At 38.5% G+C, this 24,519-nt stretch overlaps 2 protein-coding genes across 2 annotated transcripts in view; both read right to left on the bottom strand.

Annotated features, from left to right (window-relative positions):
• Nucleotides 1–848, bottom strand: part of LOC115918092 (tenascin-R-like) — a 45,441-nt gene extending 44,593 nt beyond the window's left edge. The window contains exon 1 of the mRNA XM_030989909.1: nucleotides 620–848. Within this exon, the coding sequence (XP_030845769.1) occupies nucleotides 620–694 (75 nt within the window). The 5' untranslated portion in view covers nucleotides 695–848. The remainder of the gene's footprint in view (nucleotides 1–619) is intronic.
• Nucleotides 849–6,418: 5,570 nt separating this feature from the next.
• Nucleotides 6,419–23,747, bottom strand: LOC115925696 (acid-sensing ion channel 4-like). Its single transcript, XM_030989769.1, has 9 exons — nucleotides 23,521–23,747; nucleotides 19,871–20,047; nucleotides 19,135–19,253; nucleotides 13,089–13,285; nucleotides 12,242–12,386; nucleotides 10,868–10,921; nucleotides 9,596–9,767; nucleotides 7,953–8,044; nucleotides 6,419–6,794 (listed from the first exon to the last, which is right to left on the bottom strand). Exons 1-9 carry the CDS (start codon nucleotides 23,745–23,747, stop codon nucleotides 6,688–6,690), a joined length of 1,290 nt encoding a protein of 429 aa, XP_030845629.1. The 3' UTR covers nucleotides 6,419–6,687.
• Between the last annotated feature and the right edge of the window lie 772 nt (nucleotides 23,748–24,519).

Below are 24,519 nucleotides of genomic sequence, written 5' to 3'. Positions count from 1 at the left end.
ATCATGTGAAAGAATATGTTTTGACTAATACATGATGATAACAAATTTGCCGGGAAACCGCCTACTAATTCATATATTTGGTAAATTTGTTTCTCTCATGGTCTGTGAGAGATATAGGGTAGTCCCATATACATCTTTCTGTGTATAGTGCTTGTAACTTTACGAAGAATGGGCCAAATTTCTTATCATTTTCATGATTCCAAAACCTTGCAGATGCTAGATGCTAGATGATCAACCTTTTCTGATCGATTCCACAACGTTTCTTTCACAATGCAATCGCATGACCATTACTGGTCTTTACCTTTAACAAACAATTTCCAAAGCTCACAGTACTAATATGCAGCAGATAAGGCAGACTGCAACTCTTCAGCAGATCCAGCCATTATTATGATGCAATCAGCATAAAGTAACACGTGGGGTCGGAGAAACACTTCAATATCATCGTCACTTATCTCTTAATATTATGTCAGTAAAAGCATATCCTAAAAACGATACTATTTGGCTCTTATTCGTTGACACATGTTTTCCTTAGATTGATCATCATTATGATCCTTGCCATACAGACAAACTGAAGAATGGTATAAGCATTGTTTCCCGACAATGGTGGAGTTGTACTTACCGATATAGCAGCATAGAGTATCAACACTGTTGCCAAAGGGCAAAGGAAGAGACGGCTGATAGTCGAACAAAACATGATGTCCTAGAAGAATCACCTGTATAATATGGCTGCAGTAGAGTATGAAGAACACGCTATATAAAGCAGATGTGCAGTGATACTGCCTTTCCGGTATCTAACATGAATGTTATTGGTATGGTTCGGCCTTGAACGTTATGAAGACTGGGTTGGGCGGTTAGCATACTTCCCCTATTGAATTCCATACAGAGCGTGAACTTGAGACACGCATATGTGAGGGTATGTTTAGGTAGACAACATTATGTACGACATGTGAATGCCTGTATGGTGCCCTGTCTGTATTACACGGTTGTTACACATAATAATAATAATAATAAAAACGGTGCTTATAAAGCACTTACCACCGAAGTATCTTAGCGCTATAACATGGCGAAAGAAAATACAATGATCAACACATATTAAACAAAACAAAAATTACACATAAACCTTAATTACAATATATATGAAATATTACAATACATATGAAATATAAATCAATGTGAACAGAGTGAGTTAATCATCAAAAGAAATTTTGAATAAATGTGTCTTCAGACAAGTTATGAATGGTTCCAAGATTTTAACGAGGTACCTATTTAGCAGAAAATGTTCAAATAAGTCCCTTACTAAGGCGAAAAATTTAAAATGTATTTAGAGTGAAACGCCCCTCTTTTACCATTTTATTCAAAACCTACCCTCTCTTCTAAAAAGTATGAGAGGTTTCGAAATGCCAACCGATAATTTTGTATCTCAAATACTATACACGAGTATCTTGGATCTAGAAATGAAAATGCACACCACATCGCCGATCTACTACACTAAAATATCCTTCTGTCTTTTTTCCGCCTTCTTTCTTTTGTTTGCTGATAGTGTACCAAGATCACCCTTTAAAAACACCCGCACGGAGTTTTGCAGTTTGCACGATATACTATCTAACGTCCCTATACAATATTCTAAATTGTAGGTGTCGGGTTATATTTGCTGACAATCACAAGGGAAAAAATATAATATTATTTATATGTACACATGTATTAAATATGTATGTTAAAGCTCTAAAATGAAGAAATTTGTCGACATAAAATTTCGTTCGGGGGTTCTACATCAATCATCCCCCAACCCCCTTCAAGCGACCCCTTGTTTAAAGAGGTGTCGTGGTCCAGTAAATAATTATCTGGACTTTGAACCACAAATTGGTAGGTTCGAATCCCTATCGCAGTACTTTGGCAAGATATTAATCTACAGTTGCCACACTCCACCCAGGTGAGGTAAACGGGTACCTTCCAGGATTTAAATACTTAAAATGCTCAAGTGCTGTAAAGGCAGTCGTGCTAAAGCCATGATAATGGAGCGCCAGGAGTGGCAATGTGCAAACACTAGCGCCATACAAGACTTTATTACTATTATTATTATTATTATTATTATTATTTGTTACTATGATTATTTTTATTACTATCATTACAGGATGGTGGTTCATATTATTTTCATTCGAAGAGGGAAAGATAGAGGAATGGCATGACCCAGTGGAGGTCGATAAAGAGGACATATGAACTTTGGTACATAGGCTGACCAACATGTGGAGAAAAAAGGTTGGTAGTCTCCCCCCCCCCCCCCCCCCTCCCTAAACAAAAACACAGTACAAACACAATGGCCCGAATTCACAAAGCAAGGTTTGAGCTCAAACCTCCTTTTGTTTCGCCAAACCTCCTTTTGTTCTTTACAAACCAGGTTTGTAAAAAACGCGTAAAACGCGTCATATGACGTACGAAAACCAAGGTTTGTCGACAAACCTCCTTTGTGAATTCGAGCCACCAACAACAGCCAAGCCCCCACGGGGAATCATGAACTTTCGCGGATTCCAGCTATTCGCCAGACCCTACCGGGCCATTCCATTTCTCATGTAGGGATCATGTTGGTCATAGACTGATCCTAAAACATAGAGTCATCTGGTATCTGGAGCTCGGCATCTTCTCTCTCTCTCTCTCTCTCTCTCTCTCTCCATCAGTCTCTGTCTCTGTCTCTCTCTCTCTCTACCCTTCTCTTTCCATCTCTCTCTCTCTCTCTCCATCAGTCCCTCTCTCTCCTTCTCTTCCTCTCTCTCTCTCTATCCATCTCCCTCTCTCTTTCACATAAGACCCATTCCTCTCTCAAATAAACAGCACAGTTCATCAGTTCCATTCAGTTCAGCTCAGTCACTTTGAACAAACAACTCGATAACACAAAAAAAAATTAGAATAAATTTGCGTTAAAGTTATAATAATTTGTGTTTAAGTAAACAATATTGTACAAGTGTTTTCGTAGGTGATGTACCGAAACCAGAAGTTATACCTTACACCTAATTAGGAGGTTACAAGTTAAGAAACCTGAAAGGAAAAGATAATGGTCTCACCGCCACTGCGAAGGCAAGGTAGGGCTCGCAGACGTTTTGAGGGATATAACAATTATGGAGAAAATAATCTGAAACCCTTTCTTGTTTTCATATTATAAACTTTTGTTTTCTTACTTCAGGGGACCAGCTTAGATCATCAAATCATTTTTCTTTAATATAAAATTACTGTCGGGTCGCCCTTCCCCCTCACATGACAATCCATAGTCCGCCCCAACTATGTCGATATGCGTCTTTCCCAAATTGTCTGCTTTTATTGAAAACGCCTTGATATGAGGGTGGGCTTCCCCTTCAAAATTAATTTCTAAACATGTTATGATGATGTCAACAATTTGGAATACATAAATAAAACGGCGGTACAAAATTGATCGCATAGACTTCCTCATTTCACCTTTACAGAACGATGTGAAAAGCCTAAGCTTTATAAACTTTTCTATTCAATTCTTTTCAAAAAAAATTGGCAATCGTCTCGTAACAGAATTTTGGGGCCATGGGTTCAAGGATAAGACCTAAGCTAATATTGACATAATTCGTCGCTGTTTTCACGAAGTGACGGTAGTGAAAAAAAATGCATTCACTTTGCGTTACGATTTTCTTCACTACCGTCACTTCGTGAAAACAAGGACGAATTATAGGTCCCTGGATGTGATACAGTTGTTGCCCATTAAGTTAGAATAATTTGTTCATGCCTCTGTTCATGAAATGATTGGGGAAAAATGATTTATTTGTCATCGATAAAGTTTATATCTTCCCAGAGCTATATTTGGTCAATCTCTATAACTCTTTTGGTTGATCAATAAGGTTCCGAACAGATATAAGCTATGTCTGTCAAGAATGTATCATATTGTCTCAATCGTTCAATGAAAAGAGATAAAGGCAAATTATTCTAACTCCGTGGGCAACAATGTAATTCTAAATAAAATTGTTACACTACCCTCCCTTTTTCTCAGGTAGCTGTTCATTGTGTACAAAGTACAAAACCTTTCATATTCTTCACCGTGAGTCACATGAATGTACTATGAATGTACTATGTAGGTGGGTTCACGGTGTACAAAGTACAAAACATATCTCTTTAAAATGAGTCACAGGGGTGCAGCATGGATGTGGGTGGGTTTTTTTAATCGTCTTGCCAAGTATGGCTGGTGCTCATTCTCTATAACACCCCAACATTTTAAAAATTAAATAAAGTATCATGGAATGCCACATTTATGACGTTAATAGTTGTATGACGGGTTCCCACGAAGCTCAGAGAGACCTGTGAATTATATGCTCCCACGAATGTAGCTGTTACTTTTACATATATAATATAGACAATTACACTCACATTAAAAGGGTAATGCAAAAATGATTGTAATTGGACTGGTGTATTAATTAAAATACACCTTAAATTGCAGCCACAGAGCAGAAATAAATTGCCATTCCAAAAGATGGAAATGAATTTTTCGAAAATGTCCACTATCCCTGTAATCTCTCTTGTTCTCTATCCCCTCTCTCTCTCTCTCTTTCTCTCTTTCTCTCTCTCTCTCTCTCTCTCTCTCTCTCTCTCCTCTCTCTCTCTCTCTCTCTCTCTTCCTCTCTCTCTCTCTCTCTCTCTCTCTCTCTCTCTCTCTCTCTTTCCCCCACTCTCTCTTCCTCTCTCTCTCCCTCTTCTTTCTCATCCAGATGTTGTTTTTTTTCGCCAATACGATTGCGGGCAAATGATCCCTTACATGTTGGGTGAAAATGTTGCAATAGTTCCCGTCATATATGGAAAGAAAACCTCTCTCGATGACGATGATTATGTAATTATACCACCAGTTGGCGCCATATACTTTTATGATGATTGTAGAATTGCATTAGTTGAGTAGTACTTAGCTTCTGTGCTGCCTGCACACACATCGCCAAGTAGGCCTAGTACTTGTTTCAATTGGTGTGCTACGTACGATATAAAGAATAGATTCCGAACAAAAGTTGCTTAAATTGACAGTTCAGATCCATTTCTTTATTCAGCTAAACTAGAATACAATATAAAAAGTTGACCATTTACCTGGTAGGATCCATGATTAAACTAAGAATTAATTTATAACTCCTTGTTTAATCTTAGCACACTACCATCTCACCATCTAACATATATGGTTACACAGATACGTAAATGTCGTGGTGAGTTTTTTTTTATACCAGTGCATCACAGATCGTGTTTAGTTATAACCTACTTCTTAGGTATAGGCAGAAAGAAGTAGCATTATACAATTGCCTGATTGTTTTACTCCTCTTATATTACAATCACCAAATGGTAACTAATTGGCTTTTAAATAATCTTGGCTGCATATGAATCGATAAGTCACTGAGCATAATCACAACTCAGAATAGATACTGCATTTGTATAAATGCAGAGCTTATTACAAATAATAAGTTCCGCCATAGACATCGACAAGAGTTATCGTCAAACAAAGTTGCATTTTCAACCACATTATTATTACAACTCCATACTCGTACATATATTACTACATTTATTACAACTACTCATTTATAACACATGAATCGTATAATTTTAGCATGGCTTTCACATAGCCAAGATACCTAACCAAACCGCCCCTTCAGTATGCCTTGCCAAACAGGTGAAGAAAGTAAAATGGTGTGCTTACATAAGCCTTACAATATCCTGTGGCTACTTTTGAGAAAGCAATATAATTTCAAAATTTGTTAATAACCCAAAGAATTATTCGACACCACATTTCGCCTTTGAAAGAAACTTAAAAATACAAGACTACACTTTGATTAAACTGATAATTGAACTGAACTAAGTCAAACATTTCTCAGTTGTGTCATTAATGTTTTAATGTAAAAATGATTCTTCTCTAAATCCCGAGGATTTTAGGGCTGCATGGGCAAAAGGCTTTGGTGTTCGTTTGTCTGTCTGTCTGTTTCCAAGGGAGTGTCAAATCTTTTGGATGAACTGGAGTGACCCTTTGAAGACGGGCTCCTGGCCAGCCTATAATTATTGATTCTTGCTCATACATTGTAGACAAATTATCTTTAAGATTGGAGAAAGTAAGGCTTCCTCCAGTCAAGACCTTCCCTTGGTTTCTTACTGACTCGCATTAAAAGATTCTGGGAGAAATACCTAGGCTTTCTCGATACAATATTGACTGCTTTATAAAGTGTCAAGTTTAATTCCTTTACTACATACGACGCAGATCTTTACATTTTTTGGGTTATACATATTATGTATATGAAAACCATACTGTACCAGTTCAAGTACTACTGCAAAATCCCCTCTAGCGCCATCTCAGGTTAGCTGCAGCAGTATTATGAGCCCGTAATTCGCTGCTTCCCTAGCTACACTGTTTTCGCGTCGAGTCATGTGTCTGCGAATGGAAAATTAGGTATTGGGTTTCGCACTGTTGGCAAGTTGACCATGAGATGACGCTGTGCAATGAACAGTACCAGAGCCATCTATATACAAAGTTTAGCCAACTTGGTTTCCCTGGGTCACAACATGGCGTATATTCTTTTGTTTTGTGCTTGCCCAATAAAGCAGTAGTCACCATATTGTGTACAACTCGAACAGGGTTGGCCAAACTCTGTGTATAGATGGCTGTGAACAGTATGCTAGGGCAGAAGGTTCATCACTTCAGTCAAGTTCAGTGTCGCTTTAAGACGATCTTCCCTTGTGTATAGAATAACCAATGATGTCGAGAACCTCGCAGAGGGTAAGAATACTCCCTCCTATCCACATACCAAGAGAGCCACCGATGTCACCTAATTAGGGTCAGGTAAGGGATGGAAAGGGGGGCAAACAAAGATTTGGTAATCAAGCAAAAATAAAAGTGGAACAATTCAAACAAAGTTTGAAGGCATAACTTATCTGATAGCATACGCAACCACTGAACTCAGATTGAAAGTCGCTGCTCACGGTAACTTCCAAATCTTTTAACTCAAAACTTTACTCGATTAGGAATGACATCTAAAATGCTTTGTATCTGATGGAGGGTTTAAAAAGCTTTAAAAAAAAGTGAGACAGCGACCCTTATTGGCAGGTCCAGAGGTAGTAACAGTAAAGCACTATTTTTCATGGATGTATGTACTTGCCCCTTACTCAGGAAGCAACGTTTGAGAAGTTTGTGTATAATTCATGCAGTCCTGAGTGAAATGAATATATGTCCTTAATATATTATATCAAATTAAATTCAATATAATAGTGCAATTGATGCATTGATTACAGTATTTTCATTGTGAAATATACGTTTTGATTTAACCTATATCAACTTTAAAGGGAGCCAAAATCTTCATACTCAGTTACTTTTATTGTCAAGTTTAAGATATTTGAATAAAAATCAGTGAAAATTTGAACAAAATCTGGCAAGGAATAAGGAAGGTTAAAGCTTTTTGAAATGACTAGTCACTAAGAGGGCGATATTCAACTTGATGACATCATTTGTGGACAACTCTCCATGCCTTTTGTACATCAAATTTAACAATTCTTTCGTTTTCTTCGTATTTATTTGTGTTCTTGATCCGACTTCATAACATGTGAAGTAGAATATCATTTTTCATTCTATACCTTGCTTTTAGGGGAGTAGATTATCTCAATCACAAGAATCAAGGAAAAACATGAAATTTGATGTACAAAAGGCATGGAGAGTTGTTCACAAATGATGTCATCAAATTTAATATCGCCCTCTAGTGACTACTGACTAGTCATTTCAAAATGCTTTAACTTCCTTATTCCTTGCCCGATTTTGTTCAAATTTTCAATGATTTTATTCAAATATCTTAAACTTTATAATAAAAGTAACTTATTATGAAGGTTTTTGTTCCCTTTAATATAAGAATTTATTATAAAAAATAATAAAAAACAAATCAAACAACCTGATTATATCTTTAAAAGCTATTTTAAGCTGAGTGTTACAGACTTACAAAGAAGACTATAAAACCCATAAGCTTCTTGTTGAGTGTTTGTTTGCCGACTCAGTTCATTAAAGAATATGTTGATGAGACACATACTGTTGCTGTAATAAAGAATAGAGGTAATACAAAACGGAAAGATTTTAATTCGTAATAATAATAACAAACGGTTTTTTTTTATAGTACATATTACCTTTCAGTCGCGATGCGCTATGGAGAATAAGGAAGAGGTAGAATTAGGCAATAATTACAAGATACCATTCCAATGAGATACCAACTAAATTTAGATCTAAGGAAAACTGCTGGTGAACGGATGAGTCTGCAGTCTTATTCAGTCTGTATTTGAATTGATCAACTGTGACTGCCTCACCACAATACCAGGTATTCTGTTCCATAATTCAGCTGCTGCTACCTAGAATGAACGAGCTCCATATTACTTAAACATATATGGCCATGTAAAAAATATTCATGTTTGGCGTCCCCGCCCGCTTCCTTTTTGGGGGGCCGCCTTCTTTTTTTTCTTCTTCTTTCTTTTTTTTAGAAAAAAACATGACCTGCTAAAATGATCTATTTCTGATTTTTTTAAAAATGCCGGCGGCCATCTTGAAAAATAGCCAACTGTCAGGGAAAATGTACCGAGCGGCCATTTTGAGAAAAAAAAGGGCCTCCTCCTTCCTATTTTTTAAAAAGGCAGGACGCGTAACATTTTTTTTTATTTGGCCTAATGTTTATGGAAAAATGAGTAGGGCCTTTAACTCTGAGCGTAGATTTCTGGTTGGGGTAAACTTTCTAGTGCTCGATTTCCGGAAGAGGCCGAGTTTCGTAAACAATTGCTCGATACAAATGTCTTTTCTAGTAGTCATTAGTCTGTCGGTTGGGGTAAGAGGATAAAATGTTACGTGAGAATAGAAGAATACATTTAAAAACAGGATTATAGACCTATATATTTGTTATCAAACTATTAATGGATCTCCTTCCTATAGGACTTCATTGTTTGGATAAATATTAAGAATAAAGATAGAATTAAAGATATTCATAATAATAATAATAATACCAATAATTATAATAATAATAATAACAATAAGTATAACAAATTATTGTTATAGTAACAATAATAATAATAACAATGCTACTAAAAGTAGCAGTAGTAGTAGTAGTAGCAGTAGAAGTGATATATGAATGTTTTTATAACAACAATGCGAATTTTATGGGCTTCATGGCAGTTAACGTAAGGTTCTCGAGAGAAGAAAAGTGTGAACAAATAAGATAAAACACATTTTCCTGAATCTTCAAAATATATGTCAAAACTTCGGTCCAGTGGGCATTTCCTCAACTAAGACGTCTGGAATAGACCATTTTTCGTAATGTAACCTAATACATACGTCTGTGTGAAGCGCCTCGATAGGAATTATTTCATTCACCTGTTACGAATAACTGCATTTCAATAGTCAACATGCGAACTGCTTACTTTAGTTGGTGCCAGGTAGGTGCCAGGAGGCACCTCACAAAGACATATGCATTGAAATACGAAAACGGTCTATTGGATATCGATCTTCTTTTTTGTTTGTTACATTATTTTGTGTGTTTCACAGACGAAAAATTGGTCCTATAAGTACTGACTCCGGTCTCAAACTACAAGCAGTAGCAATCCTTACCTGAAATAGGCAGCATTAAGAGATCTATTCCGCCGTTCAGTCAGTGTTTCTGCAAGAAATTTACTGTAAAAGTCTGACGGAAACTTGGCTTGTGATACCGTGGTAGCATACGTAACAACGTCACATGGTCGGGGGCATGGGCAAGCAGCAGTGGCCTTCGAATTGAAGTCCTCTATAGCACAGAAACAAAAATGACAGGTTTTGGAGAAAGAATGAGCTGTGAATAGAATATGATTTCTTTCAGGTCATTACGTCATCAATGCTCATTTAGATGATCTTCATATTCCGTTCTGTCCTCTGCACCACGGCAGTGGATTGATCCTGTCACAACATTTGCGTCATTCTTCTTCATTGGGTGCCTTTGATCTCAAAAGTGTTCTTTAAACAATCTTTGTTTTTTGTCTTCTTTAGAATGCTCTCAAAATTCTTCTTAGATCATTGATTGTTATGCATAATAACACTAATAATATGCTAATTAGTTTGAACACTTCAAAGTACTGTGAGACCTTACATATAAAAGGGCTTTACAAAATAATGATTGTATTATAAATGAATTGTATTTATATAGATGGATATGTTTAATATCTTTTTTTTTCTTCTTAATCTCCCCTTGGTTTGGGTCTGGGTTTTTTCCGTATAAAAATATATAATTACATACATAACGTGTATGAACATAAACAATTATGATAGTTACTTGAACAATAGCATGGATTGATCGCTCTAGTCAGGGATTCAGAGCCATTGAGAGGGGTGGTCATTTCATCCCATCATAATATTTCCCGGGGACTATTTCGAGATCATGCAACAGTCATGCATTACATCTTCGATATACAGAATATACATCCGGGGTTTTATATATTTTTTTAAATTGCCGCCATCACATCCCCAGCATAGGCATGAAGAATTCGGTTTATAAAAGAATGGTCTATTTACTATTATTTCAAAATAACGTTTGTATAGTATAAGGGTATTCAAGTAAAGCTTCGTGGCTGAATGGCAAATTTATTTCCTTAAACATAGCTAGTGGTCAGACCACTGTCTTTAAGGAAATACATTTGCTTTTTTTTATTGGAACTTGTAAGATATCCGTTACTATATTTTCTGCAATTTTCAGCATTTGTATATCTGGATCCTCTTTTTATAGATCGTTATTAATTACATGGCAATTAAGCATGTTGAGCAACCTGTTCATATGATGATACCCTTTAAAAAAAAAATCACCATTACAGCTCGGTGGGAGGAGGGAAGGTTAACAGGCCGGTATGTACTTACCCATTGCGTTATTCATGCAGACTATCTCCAGTGGATTGCATTCTCTATCAGGACCTGGGTAATATTCAAATAGATTACGGCTGTTATTTCCATGTATGCTAATGCCATAAGTTGTCTTCATAAACAAAGCTTTTTATACTATAAACCGTATATATATTGTGTAACTAAATCAAGCATTTTTAATTCCGCCGTCAATACGTTATATGATATGATAACCTTAGAATATTCGTACCGTGTCCCAGGGGCAGATCCAGCCGACGACAAGAGGGGGGGGGGGGGGCTAAATCTTGAGAGAAAAAAATTCAGCCGGCCGGTGAATAAGCGGGGGGGGGGGTAAGAGTATGATGATTTCCACCAATGGGGACATCACCAGTGAGTCTGTGAGAGAGTAGTCTGGGAGGATGGTATGATGATCGAAACCTCTTACTTTCTTTGTTCCTGTTATTGGTATACAGATAATCAGCTCAATTGAATCTGTATAATTTATAAGGAAAATGCGCTACACAAATACATTATTATTATCAACCATCATACACTGGGGATATGACGTCTAAAACTAGAGGATGTCATCAAGAGAGCCCGCCCCCTCCCCTCTCCCCCTTCCGCCCCCCCCCCCCCCAAAAAAAACAACAACAACAAAACCCCTCCTACTTCGAGCTGTAAGCTCTACTTCTTTTTCCCCGGGAGGGATAGTCTGTAGACATGTGGACACAATCCAAAACCAAGACTTAACTTATCAGTCTCTGACTTAACAGATGCAGCTTGAGTATAGGACCCTATAAAAAATATGTACATATATACATGTATATACATATTTACATCTTACAGCGTCATTATACGGACATAATGTAGTAAAAATGAGTTATTAAGTAGACATGGTCATTAACATAACGATTGGACAATATAATTACTGCCCTCTGCGTACGTTTGCAGGCAGTGGAAACTAGTAAAGGGCTCCCAAAAAACAATAGGTATAATCAGTAGTCATTAGTTTAACTAGTTATATTGTTTTGAATTTAGGGTTAGGGTAGTTATACCAGTTTTGTTATGATGTCCTGTTAATGTACCATTTAGGGATATATATATATATATATATCTTCTTTTTGTGGAACTGACTTTTCGGTCGGAACCGCCCCCCCCCCCCCCTCACCACAGAATTCTGTATCCTCCATTGCTATGGAGCGCAGTATCTATAGTCTCAAAGTTCAGAACCCTCTCATATGCGCTATACGATTAGGAAAGTTGGTACCTACGAACCAAGGGGTAACCTTTCAACAATCTTGTCATATATGAATGATGGTTGCCAGACAAAAATAAATGATTTAGATAATGCAAGTAATGATCTAGAAGAGGAAATAAGATATTATATCTCACCAGCCATATAGGGAGCTCGGCATTTACATGCAGCGACCAAGAAATCGGTTTTGCATTCCAATTGGCACAGACTAACCTTGTAACCATCATGATACTTCAGCTTTTTCGTTCCACATTTCCCGTGTGGAGGTGGTATGTTATGTGTCTACAAATGAAGATTCACATAATTCATTAAATGCCCTCTGCACACGAGGCATACAGTCATGATTTCAATAGGTAATTCAATGAGTAGGACCATTGAAATTGTAAAGAACAAAATAAAACTGCCCGAAATAAAACCATGTCAGAGGAAATAATTGTTTACTTTTTTCTCCATCAGGCAAGGCAATAAAGCTTCAGATTAATCGTCTAAAGAATAGCTCTGAAAGTCGACTCTTGAACAATGAAATTCACGATAATGGTAATTTATCAAAACAAACGGATTCTCGTCACTATTTCATAATAATCCGGGATAATAATACACATTATGTTCGGGCATTGATATTAATATGATACATCAATGAGGGCGTTATTATCGATGGTCCTCCCTCATTACCCTCGAAAACGTCCAATATCTGACGGATTGTTCCAAAGGTACAACTGGTGTGGATAACCATTAATTACCGCCCCCACTCATGTATTTTATTCATAAACTGAACACGATAGCAACGACTTTCGATAAAGAGCTACCTAATAAAATTTCCCAAGCTTTGTCCATCACGTCTTGCTATGTGCAAACATGAAAATAGCGTATTGGCACGATCCGAACATGAATGCTATGGGGCATACAATACGTTATATATCTTGAGAGTCTTTCCGATCGTGCTGTAGATATCCTAATTAATCTATCAAGGAGTACTGTAGATACCTCATGGACTGTGACACCAACACGAGTCTTAGTTCCAGGTCCAACAGCGATCCCATAGTCATTGACTTGGGGGGTACTTGTTTTACTGTCGAATGCCTGGAGCTGAAATCCTGCCGAGATTCTTGAAGGGTGACTATCCTGATGATAATAGTTCCACTGCTCAACATCTAAAATCACTACTAGACCGTGGGTTGCTCCTGTTCCATGTCATTCATTATTATGGGAAATAATACAAATGTGATTGCAGTTTCGAAGATACGTTGAATATTTTTGGGGAGAAAAACTAAGTGGTCTAAGTATCAGATCAGAAAGCAAGAGATTTATATCTAGTGATGGATTTTCTTATCTTTAAATGTATCTTTTTCCTACATTCTTTTCGCATTTTTAAAACATTGACCTTGATATGCTTATTCTTCCTAGCTATCCTAAATGTATCAACTGTAGAATTAACCTAATATTGTATTGCATATTTCGTTAATAATTGGGCTTACTTCGAATCGGTTCTACCCCCTGGGCAATCACCCCCCGGAAATTTACCCCCCGGAAAACTACCCCCGAAGGACAATTACCCCCCGAAAATTACCCCCCGGAGAATAACCCCTAGAGGACAACTACCCCCAAGGACAATAACCCCCCGGAAAATTACCCCCCGGAGAATTACCCCCCGAGGACAACTACCCCCGAGGACAATTACCCCCCGGACAATTACCCCCCAGACAACCACCCCCGAGGACAACTACCCCCCCCCCCCCCGGGGGACAATCAGGATTCAATAGCAAAAGACGATCTGATAGATTGAGAGATGGCTACGAGCCTATAAGACGCCCTTCATGAACCCATATTCGTTCAAATACTAGCACGTTGTCTTCCTCGATACTAAACAGTTCCCTTTAATACATATAAGTTATACAACGGCAGTGCGGCTGCTGATTTCCACGAAGGATGTAAGTTTTAGGTAATTGTCAAGCGCTTCTCTTGAGCAGCGTTATTTAAACTTTTTGAGTCATGGTACTCTTTTAAGAAATGAAAAGTTTCTCCCAAATCCCAAAGTCTTCACAGACTATCTAATTTGCATGATTCAAGCACCCCGCCAAGTTCTATGTTCATGTTATGTTTTTTTTTTTTTGCTTCCGCAAATTGAAAATCGTGCCGGCCGATAATTCGCTCAGGCCCCCCCCCCCCCCCCCCTCCTGGATCCACCACTGGTGTCCAACAATTTTCCACAAAATAACTAAAATTATACACTCTTTCAATTCAATTGACTTGAAATTTCTCTGTGCATTAACCTGTACAACTGTAATTACTTTTACCTCATTTATCTCTAATCTTTTTTTTTTGAAGAGCACCTAAAAAGATTGTAAAATAGGTGTTTGTAGTAATATTTTAATCATTAAGTTTGTATCGTTATACACATAATCAAGAAACTAAGGTTACCTGTTTACGATTCTATTCCATATGGTGTTTTAATTATCATGATAATCAGAAAGATTTGATTGCCGTGCACTAATCAAGAACCTAAGGTTACCTGTTTACGATTCAATTCCATACGGTGTTTTAATTATTATGATAATCAGAAAGGTTTGATTGTCAAGCACAATTTTATAATCAAGAACCTAAGGTTACCTGTTTACGATTCTATTCCATATGGTGTTTTAATTATTATGATAATCAGAAAGGTTTGATTGTCGTGCACTAATCAAGAACCTAAGGTTACCTGCTTACAACTTTATTCCATATGGTGTTTTAATTATTATGATAATCAGAAAGGTTTGATTGTCATGCACAATTTTATAATCAAGAACCTAAGGTTACCTGTTTACGATTCTATTCCATATGGTGTTTTAATTATTATGATAATCAGAAAGGTTTGATTGTCATGCACATAATCAAGAACTCAACGTAACCTACATTTCTACTATTCCAAACGGTGTGTTTATTGTAGCTTGTTTGATATGCTAAGGAGTATAATCAATCCATCGGAGTGAAAACATAATTGGAATAGTACATACAATCCATGATTGTGCAAATCGATATCTTGGGCTGGCAACGTTCGGTCAGATTTTAGCTTTATATTCAAACAACGGTTTGCGTAACTTTTTTAAGTTTTATTAACAAAACAAAACCTATAGACGCCCTGTATATATTTGAAATGTTAGTTTATTTTGTTGAGAGAATATAAAAAAATTGTTGCTGAGACATGTTGAAGAAAAATGGTCTAATGGAAAAAGGAATAGATTACACTTTTCTGCTCATTATTGAATACAGGGAGGGAAGTCCACCCTGATATTAAGTTAGCTTCATTAGAAGCAGAAGAATAATTTGGGTTTTCTGTTGTACGCAGAATTTGTTTGTATTCTTTCATCAATATTCGACTTTAAACGCATTTGTTTTGAAAACCCTTGCAGAAATATGTCTTAAATTAGATCCTCTTTCACATTATGATACAATTTGAGTCAAGTTTTACCATCAAACTTTGGGGTGGATCCAGGATTTCTTAGGGGGGCCCAAATTTGAAATTATGCGACCCAAATATCGGTACGTAATGGTGACCTGCATTGACGTAGTGGGGGGGGGGGGGGTGCAGGGAGGGGTGATTTCCCCCTCCCTCCTCCGCAAAGCGCCGAAGCTTTGACGTTTCATTAAATTATTAGACAAAGAAGACGATTCGTCGTACCGTTCTCGAAAATAATCCTCGTCTGAATTCAGTTTACCCCTCCCCCTCCCGCGCGAAGCGCCCAAACTTTTACGTTTCATTAAACAATTAGAGAAAGAAACCGATTTGTGGTACCGTTCTCGACTCTTAATCCTCGTTTGAATTTAGTTTCCCCCTCCCGCGCAGAGCGCGGAAGCTTTTACGTTTCATTAAATCATTAGAGAAAGAAGACGATTCGTATTACCATTCTTGACTATTAATTCTTGTATGAATTCAGTCCCACCCCCCCCCCCCTCCTGCGCGAAGCGCAGAAGCTTTGACGTTTTATTAAATTATTAGAGAAAGAAGACAATTCGTATTACCATTCTCGACTCTTAATCCTTGTCTGAATTCAGCCCACCCCCCCCCCTCCTGCGCAAAGCGCGGAAGCTTTGACGTTTCATTAAAATTATTAAAGAAAGAAGACGATTCATTGTACCGTTCTCGACTCTTAATCTTTGTCTGAATTTCAAAAATGTTTTTTTGTCTGATCATTTTTCTTCCTACGTCCTCTTCTTTTTCTCCCCTCTCTTTTTTGGCCGGTGTCTTCTTCTTTTTTTTGGGGGGGGGGGGGGGACGCGTCTGCAGTCAGATGAACATATTTTGATACCTTGTCCGCTCCCGGAAACTCAGGGGATTAAAGCAATAAATTACGGTCAGACAAGCTTTCAGGGGCCCGACTTAGGGGCCGAGGGTGCGGAAACCCCGGAATCTCAGGGGTTTTAGGCATTTGATTACGGTCAGATGAACATATTTGTATACCTTATTTGTGACACTGGCAGGACACTGATTGGCGTGGGGTCCAGCGGGCGGAGCCCCCAGAAGCTCAAGGGTTTTAGGCACTAAATTACGGTCAAATGAGTATCAGGGGGCCCGCCTTAGGGCCGTTGGTTGAGTCCAGGGGGCAGAGCCCCCGGAAGCTCGGGAGTTTTAGGCGTTTAATTACGGTCAGATGAACATATTCTTATACATTATTTGTGCCACTGACAGGACACTGATTGGCGTGAGGTCCAGCGGGCGGAGCCCCCAGAAGCCCAGGGGTTTTAGGCATTAAATTACCGTCATATTAGAATCCAGGGGTCCGCCTTAGGGCCCTAGGCGAGGTTTAGGGGGCACATCCCCCGGAAGCTCAGGGGTTTTAGGCATTGATTACGGTCAGATGAACATATTTTTATATCTTATTTTTGACACTGGCAGGACACTGATTGGCGTGGGTCCAGCGGGCGGAGCCCCCAGAAGCCTAAGGGTTTTAGGCACTAAATTACGGTCAGATGAGTATCAGGGGCCCCGCCTTAGGGCCGTTGGTTGAGTCCAGGGGGCAGAGCCCCCGGAAGCTTAAGGGTTTTAGGCGTTTAATTACGGTCACATGAGCATTTTTTGATACCTTATATTGTTGTGACACTGGCAGTTAACTTTTTTTCTTTCTTGCTTTTTTTCTTTCTATTTCTCTTTAATACACTTTGTCAAAAAAGTGTGAGGGGGGGGGGGGGGTGGAATCTCCCGATCCCCGTCATTCCGCGGACCCTGACATGTAGGCACCTCAAGAAGCATATTTCTTGCCTGGCTGTAAATTTAGGAATTGGTCATTTTACAACAAACGCATAAGAATGTATAATTTACTAAAAATGAGGAAAAATCTCAGAAAATTATGTCATTTCATCATTATGTGTAAACCACCGTAACGGTTATGGAATCAGAAATAAACCCCCTCCCCGATCAACACGCCAGTGCCCCCCCCCCCCTCCCCCCTGATCTACACTTTGTTGGCGGAAAAATCGCAACTGTTCTCCCCTTCCTTTCTTCTTTCTCTTTTTTTTTTCTTTCCCTAATTTCTCTCCACATTTTTTTTTTTTGGCCCCGGAAATTGGAAAAATTACGTTGTCAGATATTTCGTTCAGTGGCTTGGGGGGAAGTAACACTTCCCCCTTTTTTTTCCTTGTTTTATTTTTCCTTTTTTTTTTTTCTTTTTCACCAGGGGGATCCGCCACTGACCAGACCACCGTCTTTGTGCAATGTGCAGCAACGAAGCATATGCAACGGCTCGAGACGTGACAGATCACTTTTCTCTAACCTCTAACTAATCATCAGGTCTCGTTTTTTTTCTCTCCAGGAAGTGCAGGTGGACATTATTGCGCCAAATGTGGTTCTCAAATTGCAAAAGATCCCTACTCTTAGAGGGGGTAGGAGAAACCGGTTTTACATCATATTACTCAAGGAAGTGTGTGAAAATGCGACTAATTTGTGGTTATAAAGTTGCAAATGTTTCCTACTCTGGATATATACGTGTGTATATATATATATATATATATATATATATATATATATCTCAGCACCCCCGGTGAAAAAAATCGTTCCCAGGGCCCTGGGGTGAACTGAATTCAGACAAGGATTAAGAGTCGAGAATGGTACAACGAATCGTCTTCTTTCTTTATAAATTTAATGAAATGTCAGAGCTTTGGCGCTACGCGCGGAGGAAGGGGAACTTCATTCAAACAAGGATTAAGAGTCGAGAATGGTACAACGAATCGTCTTCTTTCTTTATAAATTTAATGAAATGTCAGAGCTTCGGCGCTACGCGCGGAGGAAGGGGAACTTCATTCAAACAAGGATTAAGAGTCGAGAACGGTACAACAAATCGTCTTCTTTCTCCAATAATTTAATGAAACATCAAAGCTTCCGCGCTTCGCGTGGGACGGGGAAACCCCCCTTCCTGCAGCCACCCCCTATAGGGAGTGCGCTTCGCACGCTTCGCGTGCTTACCACCGCCCCCCTAAAATAGTTTTCTGGGTGGTAATTTTCCGGGGGGTGATTGCCCAGGGGGTAATTGTCCTGATACGCTTCGAATCATCGGTCATCGCGTCGGGTCAGGTTACCCGACCTCTTGTAAAAAAACATGTCCCTGTATTCACGAAATGTCAGGGGTTATGTGTGTAAAATAAAAAAGGACACAATAATTATTATTATTATTATTATTTTTTTTTTTTTTTTTTTGGGGGGGGGTCTCGAAAATTGAAAAATGGGCATTTTACTCCGTTTGGGGGTGAGATCACCTTTTTTAGGTCAGCCATTGGCATAATTATTTTTAATTTTTTTTTTTTTTTTTATTAAACAAAAAAAAAATCACAAAGGGGAGAGGGGGGTTTGCTCCGAAATACACACATTTAAAAAAAACTGAACGGGGTTTAATCCCCCCCCCCCCTTGCGTACGCGCCTGTGTGGCAGGAATTAATTCCTTGAAATGCTGGAGTGCTGTAATGGCAGCTAGGCTAAAGCCAGGGTAATAATTAATGCGCCTCGAAATAGAATTTCTAGAAAGACGGCGCTGTAGAAATGCCTATAATTAGTATCATTTACCTGGGCTTAGTACTTGTAACCGATGAGTACTGTCGAGGTTAAAAGTAAAACACACCCCGAACTCGAAGAGAGCGAGAGAGAAATTATCAACTGTAAGTTTTTCATTGCCAAAGGTTGCACTGTAAAGAGAAGACACGTGTTAAGTGAATTTACTCAACAAGAAGTGAGGTTTATGTTCATGGTCTAGAGAACTCATCAAACTTTCTAAGATTTACAAACAGGAACATGACAAAAGGGGGCCCAAAGAATGTCGTGTTTAAACCAATTCGTTTGAAAAGATATTATTAATAACCGAGAAACCATCATTACGTTATATATTAATTGCTCTAATGAACGCTACCATAAAGTATTAGTAGACTAAAAAAACTTTAAAAAACATGCAATGTAGACCTATGTTCTTAATTTGTAATCAAGTCAAATTTCCTATTGCATTTCAATTCCTAGATAATTATGTAAAGCATCTTCATATTGCATAGTGCTCAAAGGTTTTAATGTGCTTTTGCTCAGAATCTGTTGATGACACATTAGGCGGTGTCACACAGAGGCCAAAAATCCGGATTTTAGTTATCCAGATTTTAGTCATCCTCTTAATTGCTGTCTGTCATCAATTATCCCATTAAAAATCCTCTAACGAAGCAAGAAAATTCTCCCTTGAAAGGAGTTTTCAAGGGATTTTTTTAAAGAGATTTTTCTGTGAGACACCGCCAGCCCTATAATGATACAAAATGCACTTTACTAAACGATAGTGTCGAGTTGATGGGCAGCGTTGAGTCTCAGTTCTGTGAGATTGGTGTACTTCAGGTTTCCATCATAAAATGTGGCATCGATATCCTGATGTCTACGTGATGTTCGATTAGCGAGATGCTCTAGGAGTGCAGCAAACTCTGCTTCGTTGTCTTCTATGTAGGATTTCCTGTTTGATAAAAGATTACTGTTTACATATCATTTGTATTAATAATTAAACGATAGTTCATATACATTCAAACCTAGAGCTGCAAAACATGATAATATATTATAGCCCAGCTGAAGGTATTAAATTCAGTGTCTCTACTGGGTACTATTACAACGGTTCTAACCTATATTTGAAGGCGCATTATAAGTAGGACAATTAATTTGTTTATAAAGCCTTTACACAAGTAATAAGCCCCAGCGCTCAACAATAATACGAGTATGTATTCACTGTTGTTGTACCATACATCCCATAACGTGCTCAGTTCCTCACTTATTCAGTACATGTATAAGCAAGCGTAGCCGGACACCTACCCCCTGGTCATTCCACCCCCGGATAACCCCCCTAGTCAATTATCCCCTAGGACAACTACCCCCTGGACATCAACCCCCTAGGACAACCACCATCTAAGACGACTTCCCCAGGACAACCCCCCGGAAAACTATCCCCAGACATCTATACACCAGACAACTACCCCCAGACAACTACCCCATAGGATAGTTGTCCGGGGGTATTTGTCCTAGAGGATCGTTGCCGTAGGGGTAGTTGTCTGGGGGTAGTTGTCCGGGTACTAGTTGTTCGGGGGTAGTTGTCCTACGGGGTAGTTGACCAGGGGGAATTGTCCAGGGGGTAATTGTCCAGGGGTAGTTGTCCTAGGCTAGGGGGTAGTTGTCTGGGGTAGTTGGCCTAGGGGTAGTTGACTAGGGATGGTTATCCGGGGGTGGACGTCCAGGGGGTGGTCGTCCGGGGGTAGTTGTCCCGGGGATAGACGTCTCAGAGGGTGGTTGCTCTAGGGGTAGTTATCCTAGGGGGGTAGTTGACTAGGGGTGGTTATCCGGGGGTGGACGTGCAGGGGGTAGTTGTCCCGGGGATAGTCATCTCAGAGGGTGGTTGCTCTAGGGGTAGTTGTCCTAGGGGTAGTTGACTAGGGGTGGTTATCCGGGGGTGGACGTCCAGGGGGTAGGTGTCCTAGAACCATTAGCAAAGTACTAAACACCTTTGTTTATAATCGGATTGTGCAATGACTATAAGAGACAAATCTGTACCGGGTAATTAGTAGTCCTATACAATATCCATTAGAATCTAGACTAAAGACCACTCTTCTCTTGCACATTCTGTACATAATTCATATAGAAACGTCGCATCGGATGATTAACCATTCAGTTTGTATTAAGACCCCTGTCCAATCCCTCTTGAACATGTTGAATAATATCGTAACGATGACGATGTATCACGTAGAACTAGTAGATCATCATCAAAGTTTGGTGTTTCTGTGGGTTAACTCAAAATGTTTAAGTAAACTAAATGCTTCATCTTTGGTGATGATTTGTATGTCTCTTCATGAAATTCTAATCAATTTTGGTCCGTTTACATAAAGAAAAGCTACCTGTAAGCATTGTAGTTGCAGAGAACGACTGATGGAAAGTCTAGCCGATCAACATACTCCACATCCAAAAGGGTGTTAACAGGTTTCATTGCATACCTCACGCATTGGGTACCTGTTTGATATACCATCGCAGAGAGGCATATCAGGAGAAGGATGCCCCAGACATATCTGTAACATAAACAAAATGTTATCTCACGTCTTTTTGTATTACATCTGAGGAAGACTAAAAAGAACCCTTCGACGAATCAACATTTAGATGGATGAAAAGTTAGATTTGCCTTGTTCAAGTTATTTGGAAAATGGTAATGGTAGATATTGCCTTTCGCATTATCGATGACATTTTCAGACAGGAAAAACCAGGTCAACCAGGTCAACAGATACTTTGGGTTTGATGCTGCTTAAAGGGGCGGCTTGCATGGTGATGTAGATATACAGTAGGCTTGCGGGTGCACCATGTGTGTGTGTGTGTGAGAGAGAGAGAGAGAGAGAGAGAGAGAGAGAGAGAGAGAGAGAGGGTCGAGGATTCCTGGAAAGGACTCTGACTCGGTAATCTTTCTTGGGGTGTGTAGTCCTGAAAAGGACTGTTTGTTATCTTTCTTAGCTTATAGTTCTAAGGAGAACTATGGCGCTTGGAGAGGATGAGTGGCTCGACGTTTCGAACAGGTTGACTATCCGTCGTCAGGGTTTTTTGTTAAAGGTAAAGACCAGTTTTGGAAACGCCCTCCTCTCAAGAAATGAAATGGAAGCTTTTATTACCAATCATGTGAAAGAATGTGTTTTGACTAATACGTGTTATAACAAATTTGCCGAGAAACCGCCTACTAATCGATGTTTTTGGTAAATTATTATATCTATTTGGACCTGATAGATATAACGGACGTGTCGCGTAGTCCCATATACATCTTTCTGTGTACAGTGCTTGTAACTTTACCAAGACTGGTCCAATTCCTTATCATGTTGATGATTCCAGAACCGTGTAGTACACACCAACACTTACATGTATATGCTAGATGATCAACCTTCTCTGAACGATTCCACGTTTCTTTCACAATGCAATCGCATGACCAGAACTGGTCTACTTTTTATCCATTCATTCATTTCTTCATCATTCGCCATAGCATACAAATATAAGAATATACATGTATACATATAATACATATATGTAAGAATTATATGGCACGCACAAAGCACGTATGAAGATACAAAGAAAAGATTAAAGATCAACATCAAATAGAATATCAAACGTCTATTTATTATTAACTTCATTTTTTAATTGTTTCATTGATATATTCTTAGTTTGGATTCTTCTGATGGAAGGTGGGTACATGATTTACCAGTATTAAAAGATACCATGAGCATACATGTCACTGTTTTATTGAATGAAGTTGATTTCCATGTACATGTATTAGAACCTGGCTTCACATCAATCAGACAATAGGTGCGTTCTCTCCTTCAAGTCGCAAGGGAGGTAAAAAGAAGATGTGTCGGGAAATTCACATGTTACCCGATCTCCCCCCCCCCAAAAAAAAAAAATATATATATATATATATATATAATAATAATAATAATGATGATAATTATAATAAATAAATAAATAAAACAATAGATCTGAATTCATACACAAAACTTCTGTATTCATTTCAAATTTTAAACTAATAATAATCATGGATAGTAACCGTTATCATAAATTAGAATTAGAATTAGAATTTACATTGTAAATTGACTTATATGATGTATATGTTCCCAAACAGAATATTGATTGTTACATTACATTGTAAAGTGATTATATGTTTATAAACAGAATATTGATGTACATCAATATAGTTTAATAAATACAATACAGTACAATACATGTCTTTTTCGACAGTATACTGCATTCTTGTAGGTACTAGTTCAACAATTGTGGGTACCCCCTCCCTCATTCCTAGTTCCATGTGAATCACATCACACTTTCAATGTGCGAACAATGCCTTTAGTTATTTGAAGACTGTTTAGGTGGAAATATATTTGATTTTTTTTTTTATACAAGGTCTAAATTATTGCAACTTACCTCCTTATTTTCATTTCATCGCCATTGAATATAAACTTGATCCCTGCTACCCCTATGGCATGAGGAAATGATGAAGATAGCAGGTACCATCTGGACTTCTTGATTTCAGGTGGTTCCACTTGGTGAGCATTCTCAGCCAATGAAGCACCTGCCACGCCAAAATCAACAGACTGCGCAATCGATGCGCCGATTTTTGGTGGAAACGATTTATTTAATCCTTCCGCCATTACCTTTGAAGATCAAGTTCATTTAAATATGTCAATACTATTTTTGGCGTTTGGCTCTTGCTCTTTACGTTTTTATATGTTTTCTATCCAATCCAATCCAAAAGATATTTGATATAGCACCTTTTCCTTGCAGTTACACAGCGCTGCAGACACGCTCCACAATATTTGGGCCACTTAAAAACAAAAGTTAGACACTTCTCAGAGATCAGTCAATTATGTAGGCTGGTAATAAAGTAATTTCTATCAACCTGAATTTCCCAGTTTCACTTTTCGAAGGCTTTTCGATGCTCTTTGAGTTCATATACGGGAATAAAGAGGAAGAGTAACTCCTATGTAGATTCGTATTATCGGAAAAGAGTTATGTGACACCTTCAAAATTATTTACCTATGTGACAGTTTCGATGTCTAAATCTAGACACCTCTCTCAGATGTGTACTGGTAGACTTAAGTTAGCTCTCAGTAAATCTTGATGCGTATTCATTTCCTCAAAAGATGTCCCTACTATAGAAGATTAGATTGCTCTTTTCCAATCAGACTGTCTTGAGAGAATTTGTACCTGTGACATACGCGAAATGGCATGTTTCCGTAACTACTGGAAGTTGAAGTCCAAGTCGCTCTAACACATGATGAAAATCACCATCTCGCGAAGCTTATTATCTTTCCTCGACATACCAACACATCCAGAAGAATGGCTAATATAATAGATCGTACTTCTACGAGGCAAATCTACGATCACTCGAAATGTACAAGCTAAACAAATGATATTCCTTTC

This window comes from Strongylocentrotus purpuratus, unplaced genomic scaffold, assembly GCF_000002235.5.
Source record: "Strongylocentrotus purpuratus isolate Spur 01 unplaced genomic scaffold, Spur_5.0 spur5_contig_843, whole genome shotgun sequence".
In the NCBI taxonomy this organism is placed as follows: Eukaryota; Metazoa; Echinodermata; class Echinoidea; order Camarodonta; family Strongylocentrotidae; genus Strongylocentrotus; species Strongylocentrotus purpuratus.
The sequence above is the reverse complement of the archived record's forward strand: the minus strand, read 5'-3'. Positions and strand labels throughout refer to the sequence as shown.